Source organism: Triticum aestivum, chromosome 7D (genome assembly GCF_018294505.1).
Source record: "Triticum aestivum cultivar Chinese Spring chromosome 7D, IWGSC CS RefSeq v2.1, whole genome shotgun sequence".
NCBI classification, from domain to species: domain Eukaryota; kingdom Viridiplantae; phylum Streptophyta; class Magnoliopsida; order Poales; family Poaceae; genus Triticum; species Triticum aestivum.
Window position 1 is genome coordinate 117,884,988 of NC_057814.1, and position 24,530 is coordinate 117,909,517.

At 46.2% G+C, this 24,530-nt stretch overlaps 1 protein-coding gene across 1 annotated transcript; it reads left to right on the forward strand.

Annotated features, from left to right (window-relative positions):
- Positions 1–242: 242 nt before the first annotated feature.
- LOC123169544 (uncharacterized) lies at positions 243–2,961 on the forward strand. Its single transcript, XM_044587413.1, has 2 exons — positions 243–725; positions 2,414–2,961. The coding sequence occupies exons 1-2, from the start codon at positions 361–363 to the stop codon at positions 2,874–2,876; spliced, it is 828 nt and encodes a 275-aa protein (XP_044443348.1). The 5' UTR covers positions 243–360; the 3' UTR covers positions 2,877–2,961.
- The last annotated feature ends 21,569 nt before the right edge of the window (positions 2,962–24,530 follow it).

The following is a 24,530-nucleotide window of genomic DNA, read 5'->3' on the forward strand; positions in this document are numbered from 1 at the left end:
GGATAATTGGTCGACCAGATTGTTTGTGGGAAAGTAATTATGGCAGAAGAATCGCGCCATAGGGGCTACCTTGTGGCCCCATTTTTTCATCTATTTTGTGAAGTAGTATCAGGCGGGATTTCCCACCTCCGCAATACAAGGAAATACATCAATGCAGATCATAATGATCTTTCTTTCCCTCCAACTTCATCGGGATGTATCGTATCGGATCATCCACCCGAAACCCTTTGGATCGCGGTCCGCATCCCCGATTAGCGTCGCGAAGATGTATATCTCTCGTCGAACCACGTTCCGGATGGGTGTCGACCCGCGACCCTCGACCCCGTTCCTCGACCCGGGCGATCCAGATTTCTGGCAACTATGGACCAAACCCCCACTCTCCCCCGACGCCTGCTGCAAAGTCCAGCACAAGAACCACGCGACACCGGCGGCGCACGGGGCCCCGGCTTCCGCCCGCCGCCACCCTCTCCTCTCCTGACCGCGGGGCACTGCTCGGCGTGGACGCGAAAGGGGAGAGCAATGCCGATCGCGCTGGAGAGCGGCGCCCTGTTCGGCCGCGCGGTGCCGGCGGCGTGCGCCGGCTCCTCTTCGGCTGGGCGGGGCAGTAGCAGCCAGGCGGGGGCGGTGCACCTCGATGAGTCGGAGGAGAGCGAGGGCGAGGTGCAGAGCTCGCACAGAGGCCCCTTCGACGCGATGGACGCGCTCCAGGAAGCCCTGCCCCGCAGGTCAGCCCCCCAATCCGCCCGTAAAGGTTGCGCCTTCATCGGCCTTCGTTGGCTAGTTGCGCCGTAATCTTGGTTCGACAGGCTTATTTTGGGGACTCGTGTATGTGTGGATCGTTTGGAAATTATTGCGTTGTCTTTTTTAGGATTCTTTTGATGCTATGGAGCAGTCTTTTTTAGGATTCTTTTGATGCTATGAAGCAGTGCAGGGTGCGGTCATTCAGGTGGAATTTCGGGTGATTCAGTAATGCAGGTGGTTTCTTTTTGGAGAAAGTAGCTGTGCAGGGTGGTCGTTCTGTTACGAAGTATGGGGATTTCTTGGGTGATCTGAGCCTTCTGAGGCCGTGAGGTGGGATATGGGTAAAATACTCTGCATGTGGATCAGAGGAACTGAGCTTAATAGTTTGTCTTAGGAAGTTCAGTTCTTCATCAATTTCATCGGCGCAAGGGTTGCGCAGTGTGATCATCCGTCGCGTACGGACCGTGTTTGGCATTGGGGATCTTTAAGAAAAGTTCTATTATTGGTAGTTAGTACTTACTACTTGGTACTCGAATAATGGTGCCAAACAGAGAATGCCGCTGGGAAGCTTGAAATTTGGTCCAGTTGTAATGGCAGTTTGTTAGTAGCTTTAATCCATCATACTTTAGTTGCCAGCTGTTTCACATGCTTGTAGTAGACTAGTGCTCCGGTTGTTAGTTTTGTAGCCTGCTCTTTTGTAAGCACGCTATGGTTTTCTTTGCATTGACCCAGAGATTACCTCATGCCATGCATAATAACTAAGCATGCTATCTTGCTATATACGCCGCCCAAGACTCCAAAACTTCTGTTGGTTGTGGTTTCCTAAATCTGAAACTGGTATGTATAACCGTTAGTTCCAACTTTCAACACTAGTTTGTTCTGGCTTAATTAAAATAGTAACCAGCAATAAGCAATCAAGCACCGCAGTGCTCTTTTAAGCATCAGCCTAAAAGGGAATCATGTGAAAAAATATATAAGTGCATTGTTTATACATAAACATGAAAACTTTCCGAAGTATCTATCATAAATTCAGCATGTCTTAATATAGAGGTGTAAATGTCAAATCTATTTTCAAATAGAATGAAAATGTTTATCGCTGCAGCTGCACATGATCGTACTAGCTAGAGCAATTCGTTGTTGTGCTATGTTTGTTTCCCCTGAAGCTATTTGTTCATGAACCTTACTTGAGTTTTTATCTTTATAATGTGTAAATCGGCAGTTCTAGCTGTTTTTTTAAGTAGTGTTCTTTCATTACATATGCTGTACACAAGTTTAAGGAGATATAGTTTTTTCTAGTTCAACCAACCTTAACAGAACATGAAGATCCTAGTTTGCTAGGAACTTTTGTATCCACGGCCACAGCTGAAATGCTCATGGTATAAATTTCTATTCACTGGGCATTGTTCAATATCATTGGTATTATCCAGATTAATCTAACTTAGTACTTATTCACATCATAATGAGCTTATTCATAGATTTCAAGAAAAGAAAAGAAAAGATTATACAAGTTGGTTTAACCAATCAGCTAGATGAGAAGAATATATTTTTCTTTAGCTGGTGGGTAACCATGGCACCTTCATGCTTGAATTTTTCGTTCCAGCCAATAATGCATTATCGCCATCGTGCTATCTTACATATTAAGAGTGACTTATTTTAATTTCTATTTATATAGGAGAGAGTCGTCCAAAATCTACAATGCTAAGCCAAGTTCTTTGGCAAGTGCTGGGGATGTTCTGCTCTCACCTCAATCATCAAAAGGGCTTGCTACTCCTGGAAAACCCTCCCCTAAGAAGCGCAAGGGTCCTCTTCCATTTAGTATCAACCAGGATGAGTCGCGGAGCAAAGAGCTGAGCCCTATTGGAGATATCAACAACAGCCCAATGAAGTGCAGGGCCCCATCGTCGCCGGCTGCTGCAAGCAGTTCACCATGCAAGAGTAGGAGCGAAGATGAGCATCGGTGCTGTAACGACATGCCTTGCCATAGCCTGCAGAGAAAATCCAGTGACATGAGTGCCTTTTCTTCTCCACCTGCTGGCCTTCAAACTCAATTCATCTTAGTTTCAATGGTTGGTCACCAAGACGTGGGGGCGTCAACTAATGTGATTTCTCCCAGGGAAAAGCGCAGGAAGAATTAGCAATAGGGTGTATCTGTATTTTCATCTTCAACGACTTGTATCCATTTTAGACTGGGGAATTAGTAAGAGTAACTCCAACAGCTCACCTATCTTCAAATTAACCGTCGTTGAAGTTGAGACCAGTTCCGTAAACTGGCCTTAACTTTAGAGAATCCCATAAAAGTGGTATGTTCTCCCTGCAGGTTTACGGGAAGATTATCTTCCCGTTTCTCCTTGGCCGCCGCCTCCACACCCCTGCGGTCCATCTTTCCGTATCTCTAATGTCGGATGGGAATCATATACCAAATGTCCCATGAAGAGCAATTTCGATCATCTGTGCACTGAATCTGATCTCTCTCTCTCTCTCTCTCTCTTCCTTTTTTTAGACTCTCTCTCTCTTTCTTCCTTTCTTTTTTATTCTTTTCTTTTTGTTTCAAAGTTCAACCACCAAAGCTACCGGGCCGGAGGCCCATCCCCATCACGTGCCAGCGCAGCAGGCCGGACGCCTAGCCGAGTGCAACGCTCGTTGTCTTCCTCCTGGAGCGTGCGCGCACACGCATGCACGAGACGAAGCAGCAGAAACGGCAGCATGCACGCATGCGCGATCCCCGCCGCCCCATCGGTCCACGAACCGATTCTGCCACTCGTCCGTCTAAATCCACCTCCAGAAACTGACGCGCCGAATAACGCATTCGTCGCCCGCCCGGCGACCACTCCAAACGTCACCCGCGCCACGCGTACTCCCGGACCTCCCCATAAAAAAACACCAATCGCGCATTTCCCCCATTTATTTCCTTCGCTTCGCAACCTTCCCATGCCAGAGCCAAAACCGCGCCGTATTCCGCCCGCCGTCGCCGGAGGTAACTCTAGCTTCTACTCGTTTTGGCGCACATCCGGCACCCTCTCGCCTCTCGCCATTGCTCGCCTCCCTGACATCTGTTCCCGGACGTTCGCGTAGCCAGGCCACCGTTTCCGCTCGGGACTGACACCACCGTCGCCTGAGGACCGGTCCGGCCATTCCATCCCCGTCGCAGGATTCGCTTGGTTGCCAGGAGGCATGCCATTGGACAGCGACGGAGTTCAGCGGCAACGACACAGCACACCGACGCGGACCTCGACATCACCATCGGCGACATGGCTGGGTAATCAAACCTAAACCTAAACCCATAGTATGCATCTGAGCGATGTCAGGACGTGTTCTTTTGTCTTGAGAAAAGCGATGTCAGGACGTGATGATGGTGATAGTTTTCAAATCCTTTGAGTACATTTTGGGTTCTAGTATATGTTAAATCCAGTCAAAATGGGCAGATCTGATTAATTCCCTTGTAGTTTGAGTTCCATAAAGTTCGTTTGGTGTTAGTTTATTTTTGATATGGCAATCGTATGTTCGGGAATCCACGGGCAAAAAAAAAAGTTTGGAAATCACCCGATTGTCATTTCTACTGTTGGAGAATTAATAATTTCCTAAAATTATTTTATGATCTATTTTATTTGTTAAAACTATTTTTACGTATATTGTTTTGAGTTGATCATTTTGGTGCTGTACGCCTGTACCTAGTCTCATTATATATAACCATAAACCAAATTTGGTGGTTCATTTCCATCTGAAAAAATCCATAGAACTATTTTATGCTATGCTAAATTTATAGTTGGTGTTTAACTATTATTGAAATACATCTCAGTATTTATTTTTTGTTAATTATTACTTTTAAGCATGGCACCTTGTTGCTTGAAATGTCCATGGTCTTATATTATTTAATGTATTGACATGCTATGTTTAGTGTTATGTACTTATGTTCAATCTTGATATGTTTCTAGCCTAGGTATATAATGGGGAATAGTAGTGTCAATAGTATATAATGGGTTATAGTACTGGTCAGTAGCATAATTCATAGTAGAATGGTTAGACTTGTTGGTGAATTGTTGCTTGGCCACGATGAACCTAGACCCTACGAAAAACCTCTCTACTTACCTCTTCATCATGCTACCTCATGACACTCAATTTGTATACGGACGTTATTTGGAATTATATTTGCTAGTTTATTTATATTATTTTATTTGTTATTGCAATGAGTAGGAGATGACATGACCGGGAAGGAGCACCACCTGGAATAGGGAGATGAAGGACTCGTCAACGTAGGCATGCCTCTCTCTTTGATCATGCTTATATATAACTTGCTTTAAATATTGCATCGTATTTTATGGTTTATAAGCATCCATGCTATTTAATCTTGTAGGTAGTGTCAATTGACACTTTAAAGTGATTTGCTTGTCGCTTGTTTCACTTGACGCCGAAGTGTAATTATGTACTAATCATGCATAAAGTAGAAATGCTTAGCCATGCTCAATAATCTATATGTAGTTGCCACTTCGGATGAGTTTCCAGGATCAATGACACTTTGAAACTTACAATTGAGCCCGTCGAGCTAGGACATTGGGCCAGTTGTTGGTTCATCTACTCTGGGCGAAACTTACCAACCAAACACTTATCCATGTGGTAGATGAATCAAGGATTCAAGTAGCAATTGGCTACCCTTCAAAAGCTGAAGAGAGAAATATGCCCCCTACCACATGATGCTTGATAAGTCTTGGATTTTAAGATCGTGAATACGGTAAAATCACACGCTATATGAGTTCTGGCTTAGTCAAGTACTTTAGCCTCAGTTCACTAGTAGAAAAAGGGTCAGCTGTCCCGGTTGGTAAGGGCCTTTTGTCCCGGTTGTTGAACCGATACTAAAGGGTCGTTACTAATGCCCTAGCCCTTTAGTCCCGGTTCTTACACGAACCGGGACAGATGGGCCTCCACGTGGCCGCTGCGGCCAGCCCAGGCAGGAAGGCCTTTGGTCCTGGTTGGTGACACCAACCGGGACCAAAAGGCATCCACGCGTCAGCATTTCAGTGGCTGGGGTTTTTATTTTTTTAAAAGGGGGAGGGTTTAGGGGGTAATTTAGGGTGTGTAACCTAGCTAACAGAGAGAACTGTCCTCTCTTATTTCCGTGCTTGATTTACCAACGCTACTGCTATGCCTAAACATGGCTTAGATTAAAGTGAAGGCAACATGTGGTGCATGTCGAAAGTAATATTAATCCTAACTTGTTCAAGTTTGGATTAGTACTACATTCGACATGCACCACATGCTTGTTGCCTTCACTTCATTCCAATCCATGTTCATTTCACCCACTGATATATAATAACTCTTCATGCCCGCATCATGCATCATCATAATAACAAGTCCTACTAATCATCATCATACAACTTCTACTCGTTATTAATAACAAGTCATACGATCATCATCCTCATAGTCATCGAACCAACCCTACTTAATTGTTCTTAGCACATGATCATCAGTATTAGGTAGGACCTAAATACCCTCTTTAAGGTAAAATAGCATAAAACAATATAGACCCCGACTTTCCATTATGGAGAATGGAGATCATCCTGTCTCCAATTTTTGCGCTTCGCTTGCTTCCAAGAACCTCCTTGCGACTGTCCATACATTTTTTCCGTTCTTTGATTTTCATGTCTCCACTTCTTTTAGAAATCTGGTATGGACAGTTAAGATTCGTAGGATGACCTGGTTGTATGTTCAAAACATCAAGGCTACCATTCTGATACATCAAATGAGGCACACAATCCTCTGGGATTATCTGTTGAAAAACATAGTAATAACTTCATAGTTAGCAATGATGTACTAGTTTTAGAAGTATGCAAAAGATGCACGGATGTCGTAATAGTAAGAAATCTCACCAGGGTATCTCCATAGTAGTTACCATAGTTCAACACGTGCACTAGTGGCACGTATTGACCATAATGTGGAGGAGTTTTACAATAGATATTGTAATTCTCAAGATCAGTACAAAATCCGACCAGATGAGTTTTCTCCTTATAAGTTAACTCAGAGCCATCGGTGTAGTAGGTTCTGTCTACCATGTTCCGCACATTGTTTGAACAATGAAAATAAGCTGTCAACTATTTTGAAATGAACAATATAAATTAGCTAATAACTATGTTTGAGAAACTCACATAGCGGTAGAATTGGAGGCGTATCAACAAGGACCCAAATGTCCATATTGTCTTGCTCGATGTCAGGATCCGTGGTGACAAGCATACCCTCATCAAAACCATACATCTTGCAAAATGCTTCTCAATTTTTGCAACCAAAATGGGTTGCGCTCTCAGAATTATACAGATTTACTTCAAAATCTATATCATGATGGGTCCTTCGGTGAATTTTCTTTGTTTCCATACTTTCATGGTCTTCAAAACCATCCTCTCCAAGACGTAGCGTCTTGCATGGCATGGGATAAGCTAGTCGAATTGTAAAAGATGAGAAGTACACGTTGAAATAGTTGAAGTCATGCTTAATTACGAAAAAATAACACTCGTCGTCGTTGTGTACTGTTTCAACATCGAAGGTCTCCTCCAGCTTAATACTGAAGCGCCGATCTTCGTCCAGGTGAGGCCTGTCACACAGACCTCGGTCGTCGTGGCACCAGTCGCACTCCCACGGGAGACTTTCGTCGTCCGAGTACGACATTTCCTATGTTCATAATTCAAATATTAAATGTCTACAATTAAATATATGTACTAAAAAACCTAAGTTAGATCATTATTATTGATCACGGGTTGACTATCGGTTTGTCGAGTCTTTTCTTGAAAACTCTCAGCTCGCGTGGTGTATACATTCGACCGTTGGTGATGGTCGCTCCTCCTTTCATCCCCGAGTGCATTACACCAAAATGTCTAGCACACGGGAATGAAGGAGAAGCGACCCCCACGACAACAGTCGGGATTCTTCGTCCTCTCATATATATGGTGGAACTCTCCCTCACTGATTCCTCTCAGACATTTGCGACCGTCGGTGATGGTAGCTCCTTTCTTTCGTTCCGGGTGCATTACACCAAATTGTCTAGCACACGGGAACGAAGGAGAAGCTACCCCCACGACAACAGTCGGGATTCTTCGTCCTCTCATATATGGTGGAGACTCAATAGACTTAAAGTCAACTCGAAATATCGTTTAATTATCTTTCTAAAACCGGTTCGTGGCTGGTCTCACCTCGAGGTCGGAGGGGGGTCGGTGACGGGGACGACGGCGGGGATGATGGAGGGGGGCTCCTGGATTTCTGCGAAAACAAAAACCCTATAAGCTGTCAACTAATCATATGCATACGCCTTGCATAGTGCTCTCCAATTTTAGCATTCAAAGTAGGAGTAGTTTTCCAATTTGAGCATTCAATAAGAAAAATCAATTCATAAAATAAAGAAGTATTCAAATTAGGATGCATTCAATTATAAGCAAAACTACATCATCTCCATCCGTCCGTACATCGTCGAATATTATCACTAATACATCTCGAATACTATCATACATATAGCATCGCTAGTACAGCTAGAACCGTAGCGCTCAACGGGTATCGGTGCGGGCAGTGGATACCCAAAGAGAAGGAACCATCACAGGGTAGCACCTCCGCCCCTTGGAAGGTAGCACCTCCCAAAACCAGCCCGGCGGAGCCCAGTCCCGGACATGGCCCCTTTGATCAAGCCAGCCTCCTCCGCCGAGTCGACGACGAGGATGCGGGATTGGCATCGTCGACGTCGATGCGGGAATAATTGCTTCAACTAAAAAAATAAACTAGTTCTATTAATTTTCTTGCTAAAAATAAACTACTTCTATAGTAAAATAAACTAGTTTTATTAAATCAACTAGTTCAATTATTAAGCACTTACTATAAATAGAACAAAGTAGTACTTACTAAAAATAAACTAGTTTAACTAGTTCTATTATTTTTCTAACTAATTCTATTAAACACTTTCTCTTCTTATTCTATGAACAAAATTACAACAGGAAAAAATCATAAAAATTCTATGAACAAGATAAAAAACCTATGAACAAAATTACAACAGAAAAAAATTATAAAAATTCTATGAAAAAAATTGACATATTCTTTGCATATATATGAACACACAAACATTTGCATATTCAACAATAATATCACAAAAAAATCTATGAACAGAAAAAATTCTAACTTTTGCATATTCATTTATGAACAAATTACAACAAGTCAATTAACTACACATCTAAACTACACATCTAAATTAACTACACATCTAAATTAGGAAAATTCATATGAGCTCACTAAGGGGGCGGCGATCGACGAGGAGGCAGGGCACGGGGGCGACGGTGAGGGGCGCGGCCACGGGCGACGAGGAGGCAGGGGGCGGAGGTGAGGGGCACGGCGACGGGCGACGACGAGGCAGGGGGCGCTGGGCGGCGACGATGTCTGGGCGGCGCGAGACGACATCGGAGGCAGGGGCGACGACGGCGAGGCACAGAGGGGCAGCCTGGCGGCGTCGTCGGGGCGGGGAAGACGAACTGAATGAAATTTTCACAAATGCTAGTCATATAGACGAAGCATTGGTCCCGGTTCGTGACAGCAACCGGGACAAATGCGACCTTTAGTCCCGGTTGGTGCCACCAACCGGGACCAAAGGCGACTAAAGGGGGGGGGCATTGGTACCGGTTAGTGCCACGAACCGGTACCAATGCACACCTTTAGTCTTGGTTGGTGCCACCAACCGGGACCAAAGGCCTTGTGCTGCTGCGCCCGCGTCCAAAGTTTAGTCCCACCTCGCTAGTTGAGAGGGGCGCGCAGTGGTTTATAAGCCCCACAGCCGCACCCCTCTCGAGCTCCTCTCCATTGCAGGCTTACGGGCCTAATTGTCACTGCTATGCCTGATGGGCTTACTGGGCCTTCTGCGGGCTTGAATCCTGGCCCATCGATGGGTTTCTAGTCGTATTCAGGCCGTGGTGGCCCAGTAGGTGGCATATTTTTTATTTTTGCCTGTTTTTTGTTTTCTTTTTTGCTTTATTTATTTTGTTTTTTCTACTTACAACAAAAAACTTATTTATTTTATTTTATTTTGTTTCTAATTACTTATTTATTTTACTTTATGATAATTCTTTTTGCTATTAAAGTTTCTAACAAAAAAAGTTCTTTATGAAAATTCTTTTTGCTTTTAATGATTTTGAACAGAAAATACTTCGATAATTTTAGTTGCATCAATTTTATATAATTTTAGTTTTAATAATACTAGAGGTTTCTTATAATGTTTTGAACAGAAAATACTTTGTTAATTTTAGTTTCATAAATTTTATTAAAGTTTATTTTATTTTGTTTCTACTTATATATTTTAATAAAGTTTATATTATTTTGTTTCTAATTAATTATTTATTTTATTTGTTATTTTTCATGCACCATTTTTCATGCATTTACTGATTATTTTGAGCTATAAGACCCTAAAATTGAAAAGCATTTCAAATGAACTCTGAAAAGGTTGAAAGTTGGCATGGTATCATCATTTCATCAACATAGCATGTGCAAGAAAGTTGAGAGGGTTACGGCAAAAACTGGATGCACTTCGTGTACAAAACGGACAATCTCTTTCAAAGTATGAGGATTTCATACGAAAACTCGTCTGTTACAAAGGGATTTCATTTTTTAAAACTTATTTGAACTCCTGACTTTTTTTGTGTTCAAAATGCACCATTCAAAGCCACATCATCAATTTTCAATCCTTTCTAACTTCATTTGTTATTTTTCATGCATTTATTGATTATTTTGAGCTATAAGACCCTGAAATTGAAAAGCATTTCAAATGAACTCTGAAAAGGTTGAAAGTTGGCATGGTATCATCATTTCATCCACATAGTATGTGCAAGAAAGTTGAGAGGGTTACGGTAAAAACTGGTTGCACTTCGTGAACAAAATGGACAATCTCTTTAAAGTATCAGGGTTTCGGATGAAAACTCATGTGTTAAAAAGGGATTTCATTTTCTTGTCTTGATTTTGAATGGTGCATATTCAACAGACAAAAAGTTTGTAAAGATCGCCAACCCCAACATAAAAAAATGAGCATAGATGAGCCTATAGAGAGAATTCAACCTAAATTCATAATAAATTTCTATGAATTTCAAAGAAATTTACTCTGAATTTAGGTCAAATTCCCTGTATGAGGGCATCTATTTTCACTTTGAGAGGAGCTCAACAAGGCAGAGAGGGACGGGCGTATAAACCGGTGTGAGCGCCCTTCGGTTGGCGAGGTGGGACTAAACTCGGACCGCAACGAGGACCAACCCTTTAGTCTCGGTTTGTGCCAGGGGCGAGGCGCATTGGTCTCGGTTCGTGCGTGGTACCGGGACCAAAAGGTCCAGACGAACCGGGACCAATGGCCCACGTGGCCCGGCCGGCCCCCTGGGCTCACGAACCGGGACAGTTGCCTCCTTTGGTCCCGGTTCATAAGCGAACCGGATTAATGGTATTATGAGGGCCGAACCAATGCCCTGTTTTCTACTTATGGGGTGTCCATTTGTCTGATATGGTAACATACACTTAGGTGTTTGCCCCGGTATCTCACATCTTTGGGATTTGGCTAAAAGCCCTTGCCATGGCCTCTCCACTAACACACCAAATTTTGTGTGCTATGGTAGCAATGACTAGTGGCAATAAGAAAAAAATGTATTATGTGGTTAAGTGTATAACCTTTGTAGAGTGTAAAACCGTCTGAATGGCCACATGCAATTAGGGACAACACATGAATCTATTCTGACAACAAGAATCTCAGTATGTTATTGCATCAAACAAAGAGCGTGAGTTGGTCGAGGACCCTCCCTAGGATGAAATATATGCTGGAGATAAAACCATTTTCTCATCCAAAAAGGCTTTTAATAGAACTATTGTGATATTGCAAAAAAAGGATGTTTTGGAAATGAACCATGTAAACTTTCTTTGAAGCTACATGTAACTGATAGGCCTCCTCTCTAGGAGGCATGTTGAGTATGTAATATACTCATGGCAGTACTTTCGTGGTACTTCAGAGTTCTATGAAGGCGAGGGCGTTGACTACGACAAATACGAGGACCCAAAGGAGTGAGGCTATGTGATCTACATTAATTTTCTGTGGCTGAGGAGTCAATACATATTGTATTTTTCAAGGATTTAAACTTCAAGCTAAGCCAAACTATCTTACTTTCTACTGCCATCCTAGTTACCACCAGTATGGCGGCAAATAATTGTGATATTTGCCATAGGTCACCATCAGCTATAGATAAAACTAATACGTGTAAGTGTACAAGGGATAAAACAATCCACAATCAACCATACATGCAAATTTAATCCAAAACAATCATGTATATACCTAAATAACAAAAGAGACATGTATATAACTCAATAACATGAAAATACAAACTCTAACAAGGTAGCATCTAATCTATCTTTAGAGGACGCTTTATTACAGATTTTCGGTCGACTGGCGATTGATTCACGGTGAATCCTATGAGCACTCACGTTGTCACATCCATGCAAGAAAATAAATTATATTTCCATAAATTGTTAAATTTAGCTAATTGTATACAATAGATTTTCTAGTTAGTTCTTGCTAGTAATTTTGCACTTAATTAAATAAAAAGTTTCTTTACTAAGCACACAATTTGCACTTAATTATGTGGCACCCTAACTACACTTTCTACTATAAGCACACTAATTTTCGCTTACATTTGACTAATAATTAGACAACGTTGATCACCTGAGAAATAGTAAGCAACTGTGTGCCTCGGTGTATGAGCAACAAGACATTTGGTGGAGTTTCTGTTTAGTTCAACTTTTGGCTTATATGCCCAAAAAGCCACAACAAAAGCGTACCAAAGCCCAACCAAAGCTAGCCATTGTCTCATACTTTTGGCCAAATCTTGCTATAGTTATGGCGTCAATTACTTCACCATAATTTTTGTGTCTTGACAAACGTAGCTTCAAGACATAGCCCATTTGTTGGCGACTAAGGCAACACCTATCGATGAAGTAGCTAATCCTGTACAAGATCTTTCGACCTCGTAATTTAAATCATACAATACAAATCCATATAAGCAAGAAATCTAAGCCCTAAATTGTAACTTGTTCATCGGACGGGGTAGTATTGCTCCCGGATTCACCCATCAAATTTTGTGTGTTAGGACCTAATTTGTTCTCTCTGTGTATTAGGGACCCGACAATCAATAGTAGGCATCCTACTATCAACACTTCAGTGATGCGACCATCCTCCCCCAACTATTATAGGTAATAGACATATGAGACAACACATTCGAGGCTGGAAGAGAGTTTTTTTGCGGGTGAAAGAGATTTATAGGAAACAAAGATATCAAACATTCAGTCGTAAGGAAGGCAGGTGGACCACAAATGTAACGCCATCACTATCAGTGCTAATTTCTATTGCTAGAGCAAAGAACATGACCAACTTAGATAACAACAATGATAAAATGTGCGATCTCTTCAAGTGTCACGACAACATTAGTCCGAAGATAAAGGAGCCCAGGAACTAAACAAAGGAAGCAGACTCTCAGGTTATCGCAATGAATTTCTAAAACTATTGGCAGCATGTCAATTGAGGTGACTTAATCATAGTTTTTCATAATATACAATCTACCTTGCTTGACACATCTTCACATGAAGTATGAAAAAAAACTAATTCAGAGACTATGTTAATGTCCTCAACCGCTTAATTATATCATGCATCAAAGCGAGCACACACTTTCTAACTTTAAAATTGCAAAACCACAGTTACTGACTACATTCAAGGAAATATGGTTATGTTAAAGTGTTGATAAGGAAAATAACATGTCAACCTTTCTTAAGGGAAAGAGGAGTATGTACATGCTCCTCATTAATTCATTGCCCAAAAATGAAGCCAAACACTTTCCATAAATGCACATAAGTTTTGGAACATATTAGTGGGGATCTAAATGTAAAAAATTGGAAACCTAGCACAAGTGGGTATAGCCATACAATATATTACACCAGTCAGTATTTTACGTTATGGAAAAGCAAACTAATCTCGCCAACAAAGATCATTTCAAGAAATATTTAAATGATTAGATAATGCTAGTGACAACCATAGTATAATTTTTTTGTGAATGAAACATATTCCCTTAGTGGAGGAACAATTAGTAATGTAGTTCAAGTACCATATCCTCAACACATACACTTCGCTAGAGCTAATCTCTAAAGCTCAAGCTAAATAACAACATAAACTACAGTAATAGGAAGGAGAAAAGAGTTAACATGATTAATGTTTATTGGACCACTGGTAGAAATTTTTATACATAAAACTTGAGAAGGAATAATCGAACTTCAAGAAGAGAATAGTTTATAGGGTCAAACTGATCTGATGTGCTGATGTTTTTAAGGAGCGGGGAGACAGAGGGAAGCTGCGGCTATGGGGTGTCTTGGTGTAAGAAAAGGGAGGGTGGTGAGCACAAGTTGGATGCACGGATGTGAATGGATCAGGGGCAATAGAGAGATAAATGTGGGTATGGCCACTGGTTCATTGACTCCACTGGGAATAGGCTCAAGGGAGCGGAGAAAGGACAATGGTGAGTAAGAGACACTCAAGTAAAGGGGGAAAGATGGCTAAGGCACCAATCATGCAGATTCTTCCCGAGGGAGGGAGGTAGTAGTATCTGACGGTAACCATACGAAAATAAAATTGAATGGACATACACAATCAAGGAGTTGGCGGAGCGAGCTCGGGGTTTATTGGCATGTGTAGCCCATCACCAACTCTATTTGAACACACCACTTCTCCTAGAAAGTGGTTATTTTTTCATGAATGTGATGTAGTGTAGGTTTCCGTAGTGAGTTATTAATATATTTTAGAGGTAAACCCTGCTACAAGTCTTTAAAAAGTAATTTTCTCGCACATGTGTGCTTGCACATCATCTAAATTTTTGTAGCCATAGCATTTGCTAGCTAGGTTCAACAAAATTCATTTAATCTGGACAAGACTCACTCTTCCATGCAACATGCATTAGTACATTGATCATTTGTTTACTCAAATGTACTCATGCTTGTATGAATTGCAATATGTTTTAAATCCCACAGAGAAATGGTGGGGTAAATAGCAAAGCAAATCAAAAAATTAACACCCAATAAAAAACACCATCGTGAAAGCCTTTGGACAATCAAACACAAACAAACCTTATTCTTCTCTAAAAAAAGATACAATTGTGATGGTGCGCGTTTATCATAGTTGGTCATGTTTTATGTCATGCATATACGTCCACGATGATTCTATGATAGTATGAAAATAGCCATACATGTGCGGTCATAGATGTGTTCCATGACAATAGTGACTTTTTCATAATGGAAGTGTGTTCTTCCATGATAGAAAATGACACGTCATGAAAGAGTTTTGTCAAGGGTAACCGACACGTGGTAACCACCATAGCAGTCATCGTTAAGCTATCGGGAGTGGGTTTTGGATCTCATACCCGCTAACAACGTGGCCAACTGATGATACTCCATGTTTATGCTTCTTATTCGTCGACGGGTCAATGCGCCAGCTTTGCATTTGAACATCTATCGCCCATACAATGGACGACAAGCACCCATGTTTAATCGACACGTGGCATAAACCAACAGTGGTCCGTTTAATTAAAAAGGTTGGCTCAGTCAAATGCCTGCTTATGGCTCACAAGACTTACTCAAAATTTAGCAGACTGCCAATTGATAGGCCGTCTAACGGCCTGCTTACAGTAGCCCATTTACGGCCCGGGTTCATACGACCCATTAGGAACTATGTGGATTTAGCCCATTACAAACTCATTGATCGTTCATCGTTATGATGACACGTCGATAGTTTTTGTCCACTAACGACCCGTGGTGTCTTTGAACCCGTTTATGGCCTTATGCGACTTTTGACCAGTTAACGTCTCATTGTGTCCTTGGATCCATTTACGGCTCGATGTGTCTTTTGGCCTATCCTATGGTGGATTTAGAAAATTCCTGGCTAGAAGTGTCTTTCATCCTGCTAATGGTGATTTCGACCGGTTTGGGGCCCATGTTATCCTTAGGCCTGTCGGCGTCCCAAGGTTATCATGACCTGTCAAGGCCCATTTATAGTTTGCCTAGTTAGGGCCCACATATGGCTTGGCCCGTAACAACCCACATATGGACTAGCCCATTGACGACCCACATATGGTCTAGCCCATTGACGACCCATGTATGGTGTGGTCTATTGACGACCGACGTATGGTCTGACCTGTTGACGGTCCACCTTTGGTCTGCCCCGATGACGGACCATGTGTGATCTGGCCCATTGATGGCTCACGTACAGTTTGGGATGTTAACGACCCATGTATGATTTTTTGGTTAAGAAAACCTAATGTAGTATGATCTCGCAAAATGCAAGTTATTACATGACATTGAAAATATATCGCCTGTGTTACATCTCCGCATTTCACACATACACCTTGTAGTTCATGGACACGAATCACACAACAGTGAACCAAGCAAGGCAGACTAACCTTTACATGGCAAAAATGACTAATACTAGAGTACACGACAGCTTGCATTAGCAGGGGTTATATTGTAACATTATAAAGATGGTAGCCTATGTAGCACGCGTACAAAAATCTCCCATCTTTCACCATAAGGAGCATGATAAAGAAATAGACAACATGTTGGGGCAACTCCAAATTACCAATGGGTTACAGATTGAGACCACACACGGCTATATTAAACACCGGACATATCTTGTGTATAATTAAAGAAGTAGTTAAACATTGGGTACCTCATATAAACTTACTGGAACATTGTGTGGTGTGCTTCAAATGATTTTTAGGGAGCCTAATGAACTACACAAGAATTTCTTTATGCCATAGTTGAGTTCATATAAATACTTTACAACAAGAAAATCTATTTAGATCAATAGTCAGCTCATTCAGTTGCTGACAAAAAGCAAATATAGTATGCATCAGATAAACAAGCAAATAAAGTATGGCTCGAAGAAACAAGCAATTAAAATGTTGTGTGGCCAACTCTTTCACACCATTGGTATTAAACAGATGGACGCCAAGGTCTAGTCGCTCATAACATCCCTCATTACTGATCACATATGCTTTCTTGGGACCAGAACATACGGGGGCCTCTCACACCGACATAGATCGTGATATGTTGAGAAATCACAGCTCCACTGAAATAAGTAAAGAAATATACAATACATTACACATAGCCAACAGGGATGTCGACTAAGATATGTGATGGCTCGGTGGAGATGTTTAGTCTTGAATATGGCATTTGAAAAGGCGACATTCCTAACACCAAGTAGTAGTTACGCATGTTGCGCCCCTTCCAGTGTGGCTGATGGGCAAGAAAACATAAGGAAAGGTGGAAAAGAAAGATAAAAGTAACAAACCAGGTGGATGCAATGATGGTCGCAAAAATACCCGATGGCAAAATTAGATAGAGCCAACAAGGGGACCATCCACCTCGCCTGCATTGTACAACTCACCACCATATGAGCCACTTTCGATCGACGGCCTACCGATAGTGAAGTGTTCGTGCGACCATACCTGCACGAGAAGAGGCAACCCACAAATCGTTGAGGATTTACTTTTCCTGTTGCAGTCCTTTCTCAGTTCATGGTACGTCGAGCAAAGCACCACACAAACAAAGCTAAGCTAAGGCATTTCTCTGTCAGCATTAACAATGACCTTGGCTATGTGAATCACGCGCTTGTCCATGTTATGGCCATGAGAGCTAACAAACATCACTCAACAGAATAAAAACAGGATGAACACCTCAAGCTGACGACTAACAAGTTCATCACTTGGTTCGTCCACATTACGTTTCATATTGCCCACCTGCCACAAAAAGAACATAACATACATTTCAGACAAAACAAAATCGACACAGATAAAATTGGATAGTGAAAACCTAACGAGATTTGGAAAAATATTGTTATATCTTAAACTGATGGAGTCACTTCAACGTGGGCCATGGTTGTTTTTTTGGATTCTCGTAGCTTTCCTATTTGGGCAGTACAGCCCTCCTGTACTGGTCAACAAGGTCTGTGCGCCAGTCATTAGATGCATCTTGCAGCATGATAACTTCGTGTGGTATGTGTATGACGGTGAGTAGTGAGACATCTTGTAAGGTGATCATAATCTCACCCTGCATGGTAGATGAAACCTGTTGATTTCGGGGCGCCAGTGGTCGGCAAGAGCCGCGGCCATTGATGAGACATAATTGAAGTGCTTCGGTCGAGCAGTTGTGGGCTCAATTATCCATGCTAGTGGAAGAAGGCTAGCTTTTTGACAATCCGGTTGATGAAAAGTTTTTTATAAAAGGGGCGGTTGCCAAAAAGTCATGAAGGGCAAAGAGGGCCTTAAAGAGTGCATGTCCTTCCATCGACGTTCAAACCTCCGTGTTTCTTTGCTGGTGCGGATCCTAAATGTTTTAAATTCTTGCGCCTGCAGTGGTGGTGCTTGTCAATCTCACGGTTCGGTAGCTCATACTGTCCCATGGGAAGTAGCTCTATGGGTATTGCAGTTATGCACAATCATTCTTTTATTGAGCAACCACAATCATCCTTAAGAACAAGAAAAATGCAAGCGATAGAGTAATAAGATTATAAGCTGCTCCAATTAAGAATAATTTGTCTATTATGGTTGATAATCTTGTTACTCTATCATTTACATTCTTGTTCTTAAAAATGATAGTGGTTGCTCAAAAATGATAATGCCTAACGACAATACCCGTAGAGATATTTCTCATGGAATAGTACGAGCAACTCCACCGTGCTATTGACGAGTGCCACTTCTGCACGCGTAAAAAATTTAGAGACATATAAGATGCGCACCAGCAAGGAAAAATGGAGGAAGGATCGTCTATGGATAGACCTGTACACCTGAAGGCACTTTTTGCCTTCCGGTCCTTTTTGGCAACCACCCTTTTTACAAGAAAACGTTTGATCAATCAGGTTGTGAAGAGTTGGCCTTCTTCCACTGGTACGGATGATAGAGGCAGCAGTTGCTTGGCCAAAGCATTTCAACTACGACTAATTGATCCCTGCCACTCTTGCTGACCGCTGGTGTCCCGATGCGATGTGATAGAGGCAGCAGTTGCTTGGCCAAAGCATTTCAACTACGACTAATTGATCCCTGCCACTCTTGCTGACCGCTGGTGTCCCGATGCGATGCTCACCGATTTACCCATAGCAGGGGTAGCCATAACATGCAAGATGCACCTGATAACTGGCACACAGACCTTGTTGACCATTTCAGGAGGAGGGTCATACCTACAACATATCGAAACTACAAAGATCCCAAGAAAAATTGTCGAAGTAAATGGCCACGGGTAGCCTAACCGACTCCCCCTGGCTCTTCGAAAAATTATCAGGCCATTCGAGCCTTCAAGCATACAAAGCATAGGGCCGCCTTCCCCCGGCCGGCTATCCCCAGGGCCGACTCCCAGAAGGCGACCCAGTCTCAGACAACCTCCCCCAAGAAAGATACGAGATAGCCGACTCCAGGAAGCTGGCCCCAAGAGGACCGACTCCCAGAAGCCGGCCATGAAGAAAGCCGACTCCCAGAAGCCGGCCAAGACTGCAACTACTAAGACTGTACCCACATAACGGTGATAGGATGGGGCGTGGCCGCAGTACAGCCCACTACCCCCGAATCCCGGAACAGGCATGGCCACAGGGCGCCGTACGGGCCAGCCATCCCCCGTCTGGCGCGGCACTGTAACCATGTTGGCCCCGACGTCACCCACGACAGGTGCCAGAATGGCCCGCGGGCGGCGGGCCCCTTTGCCAGGGAGACATCTGGAGATGGCCCGGCCTCCTCTAGTCGGCCAGGGATGTGGCCGGCTCCAAACAGCCGGCTACCTCCCTCGCTCGAAGCATGCGCCCTATTAAGGAGACAAGACGAGGTAAGGCTACAGTGAGAGCTCGCAAGGCGGCGACACTGTAGCCATGCTTACCTCGACAAAGCCCTCGTCATCAGAGGCGAGGCAACAGTAACCAGCCGCCGACAAAGCCCCCATGCGGTGGGGCCGGCGTGCCGGCCAAGAAGCCGGCAGCCGGCGGGACCCACCAGTCGGCGGGCCCCAATGACCGGCGGAGAAGCCGGCGAGCATAAACAATGATGGCTGGGACCCGCGCCCAGCCGGATTACCATTGTACCCCTGGGGGGAAGGCCTATATAAACCCCCCGGGACACCCATGCAAAGGGTTGGTCTCATAGAATTACACACACCACATAGAGAGAAAAGGAGAGCTAGCCTTGCCCTTCTTCTCCCTCTAACCCGACAGCTCAAGGAGCACTTGTAGCTACTTGTCTTGATCTAGTGATCATGCGGAGACCCCGCAGAGCAGGACTAGGGGTGTTATCTCCACGGAGAGCCCCGAACCTGGGTAAGATTCGCCGGCGTGCATGTCTTCGCCTCATCCCGTTTCCAGGCACCGGCGACGTCTTACTGGCTCCCACAATGATAAGCCACCCGTTGGCATATGTCGCACCTACCACCCGACATTTGGCGCCCACCGTGGGGCCAGGTGCACCGTCGTCCGGAGACCTGTTCTGGACGGGAACCCTTTTCCTCCCCCGCGAGCGCAGCCAGCCCGCTGCACCCGATGGCGCTTGCCCCGACGTGCCGCAAGGCGTTGACGACGTCTGCGCAGCGAGCTGCCTCGCCGATCTTCTTGGCGAGGCTCACATCTCCGACAAGCCCGCGTCCGACGCAGGCACGGACTACCCCGAGAGTCGCCTCGTCAGCCTCCTCGACCAACTTCACGTCTCCAGCGAGCTTGCTGTAGACTTGGAGTCGGTCGGCTCCACCGACCCGATGCTTATCGACTTTGACACGGCATCGCTCGATGCCTACCCCTCCGACGTGGTAGTCTTCAATGACCCTCTCCCCCGAGCTGACAGCAGCAGCAGCGCTGTCATTGAGGTGCTGGTCATCAGCCATGTCGCCGACTCGGGTAAGAACGCCCACGACGCCCTGCAAGCGGCGATGCATGACTTGTCCGTCCCCATCCCGGCCGACGCCGACGCCGAGACCCTGGAGGCACGCCGCCTCGCCCTCATCGCGGAAGGCCAGAAGATAGCCTCCATGAGACGCCTCACCGAGGCTCACCAGCGCGAAGTCGACCGCGCCGCCTTTGGCACGCCGCCTCATGGCGGGCCGAGCCGAGCCGGCCTCGTCAGGAAGCGCGGCGCGGCCATCACCAGCATGCTGGGGGTAGACTACCCCGTCTACGCCACCCCGCTCGAGAATCTGCGAGCCGCTCAGGCGGCCGCTAAAGAGCTAAATGGGCTGGGGCCTGATGAGCTCCCCTAGATGACAAGGCGAATCCAGCAGCTGATCGACGCGGTCGCAGAACGACACGAAGCCGGCGCCCGCGCTGAGAGTCCTCCCCCACGCCGAGAGCACGCCGCGACATCCCGGTCGCCGACTGCGAGCGGCGCCCGCGCTAGGAAAGACAAGGAGCCGGCTGCTAGCCGCAGCCGGACTCGGATCACCATCAAGCGCGACGCGGAAGGCCGCCCTCGAGCAGTGGAGCGCCAAGGAAATCCGCCTCCCCCCCCGCCTCGAGGGGAGAGATGTCCCACCCCGCCGCCTGTCACGCACCCGACTCTTGGTGGCCGACTAGGCCACCGCGAAGGAGTCGGCGAAAACGACGCCCGCCACCGGATCGACCGCCTAGCTCGATCCCTGGCGCTAGAAGAAGAAGACGATGTCGGCCCGCCATGCTTTGGCCCCCGCATCCGCGACGAGCCCTTCCCCAAAGGGTTCTCGCTCCCCAGAGACACGCCCAAGTACAACGGCTCTGTGAAGCCGGAAGATTGGCTCATCGACTACTCTACTGCTGTCAGCATAGCGAACGGCAACAGGCGCGTAGCCGTGAAGTACGTCCCTCTCATGCTGCAAGGCACGGCACGCACCTGGCTCAACAGCCTCAAGCCCTACAGCGTCAACAGCTGGCTGGACTTCACGGAAGTCTTCGTCCGCAACTTCACCAGCACGTACAAGCGGCCTCCCAAGCCCCGCCAGCTCTCCCTATGCGTCCAAGGGCCCAACGAGTCGACCCGCGACTACCTCACGCGGTGGGCCGAGCTCCGCAACTCCTGCGAGGGGGTGCACGAGGTTCAGGCCATCGAATACTTCACCGCCGGGTGCCGAGAGGGCACCCTCCTCAAGCACCGACTCCTCTGCGACGAGCCGGCTACCCTCGACGAGCTGCTGATCATTGCGGACAAGTATGCCACGGCCGACTCCTCGATGAAGACCGAGCTCCGAGTGGACGCCTCTGGGAAGGTGCTCGCTCCGGCTCCCAAGACGCCGGCTGGCGACTCCAATCGGCGCCCCTACCAGAACGACCACAAGCGCAAGGCCCCTATGCCGCCTTCCACCAGTCGGCAGGTGGCCACAGTCGAAGATGAGCAGCCCGAAGAATGGCCCGCTCCCAAGAAGAAGGGCGGCAGGCCGGCTTGGCAGCCGGCCTTCTCCTACGAGCAGACTCTCGATGCCCCCTACAAGTTCCACAGCGGCGCGAAGCCATCCAACCACACGACCCGAAAGTGCCACTGGCTCACACGGATCTCCAAGGGCGAGGGGCTGGTGCCGCCTCCGCCTCCCGGCCCGCCGCCTCCAGCCCCCTAGCAGCTGGCTGCTCGACCAGCAGTCGGAGCCATTCAAGATGAGTTCCCTGAAGAGCACGCCGCCTACGTCGTCTTTACGAGCCAGGTTGAAGACAAGCGCAGCCGGCGCCGACAGCACCAAGAGGTCAACGCAGTCGCCTCCAGCAACCCCGAGTTCATGCATTGGTCCGAGAAGCCTATCAACTGGAGCCGGGCCGATCACCCAGAGGTGATGCCGTCCCCTGGCTCCTATGCATTAGTACTGGATGTCACCCTCGCAACGGAGAGGCGAGCTGCCCGATTCTCCCGCGTTCTGATTGATGGCAGAAGCAGTATCAACATACTGTACCGCGATACCATGGAGAAGCTGAACCTCAAGGCAAAGCAGCTCATGCCAAGCCGGACCGTGTTCCATGGCATCGTACCCGGCCTGTCCTGTTCCCCGATCGGCAAGATCAAGATGGATGTTCTCTTCGGAGACAAGGATCACTTTCGCCGAGAAGCAATCTGGTTCGAGGTAGTAGATCTGGAGAGCCCTTACCACGCCTTGCTTTGCCGACCTGCTTTGGCCAAGTTCATGGCTGTGCCCCACTATGCCTACCTGAAGATGAAGATGCCGAGCTCGAAGGGGATCATCACTGTAGCCGGCGACTACAAGAAGTCCATCGAGTGCGCTGCAGCCAGCAGTCGGCTGGCCGAGTCCCTCGTAGTGGCAGAAGAGAAGAAGATGCTGGAGCGAGTTGTGGCCATGGCCGGCAAGCAGCCGGCCTTGTCTCCCAACCCCAAGGATTATGATGCGCAGGGCTCCTTCCAGCCGGCCAAGGAGACGAAGAAGATACCTCTGGACCTGGAGAACCCGGAAAGGTTTGCAGTCATTGGTGCAAACCTGGACAGTAAATAGGAAGGCGAGCTCGTCGACTTCCTCCGTGAGAATCGAGACATCTTTGCATGGTCCCCAAAGGACATGCCGGGTGTTCCGAAGGATTTCGCCGAGCACAAATTGCACGTCCGAGCCGACGCGAAGCCGGTCAAGCAGCCCCTCCGCAGACTGTCAGAAGAGAAGCGAAGAATCGTAGGAGAAGAGATAGCCCGGCTCCTCGCCGCCGGCTTTATTATGGAAGTATTTTTCCCAGAGTGGCTTGCCAACCCAGTCTTGGTGTTGAAGAAGAACAACAAATGGCGTATGTGTATAGACTACACTAGCCTCAACAAGGCCTGCCCCAAAGATCCGTTTGCTTTGCCACGGATTGATCAAGTGATAGACTCCACGGCCGGATGCGAGCTGTTGAGTTTTTTGGATGCCTACTCAGGATACCACCAGATCAAGTTGGACCCAGCAGACCGCCTGAAGACTGCCTTCATCACACCATTCGGAGCTTTCTGTTACCTGACTATGACATTCGGCTTGAGGAATGCCGGTGCCACTTTTCAGCGTTGCATGCAGAAATGCCTCCTCAAGCAACTCGGCAGAAATGCCCACGTCTACGTAGACGATATTGTGGTGAAGACAGAGAAGCGCGGCACCCTGCTGGAGGACCTCAAAGAAACATTTGCCAACTTGCGCCGATTCCAGATCAAGCTCAACCCCGAGAAATGCGTGTTCGGAGTACCAGCCGGCCAGCTTCTAGGCTTTCTGGTCTCCGAACGCGGCATTGAGTGCAACCCTATGAAGATCAAGGCCATTGAGAGAATGGAGATTCCCACCAAGTTGCGGGACGTGCAGAAGTTCACTGGGTGCCTGGCCTCCTTAAACCGCTTTATCAGCCGGCTAGGAGAGAAGGCTCTCCCCCTGTACCGACTCATGAAGAAATCCACTCATTTCGTGTGGAATGACCAAGCAGACCAAGCCTTCCATGAGTTGAAGAAGATGCTGACTACTCCACCTGTCCTGGCGGCGCCGACTGAGAAGGAGCCCATGCTCCTCTACATTGCCGCGACTAGCCGAGTGGTCAGTATAGTCGTCGTGGTCCAGCGCCCAGAAGAAGGCCGAGCCTAGCTAGTCCAGAGGCTGGTATATTATCTAAGCGAAGTACTATCCAGCTCAAAGCAAAACTACCCGCACTACCAGAAGATGTGCTATGGAGTGTACTTCACCGCCAAGAAGCTGAAGCCCTACTTTCAAGAGCATCCCATCACGGTCGTATGCACCGCCCCGCTTGCCGAGATCATAGGCAGTCGGGATGCATCCGGCCGGGT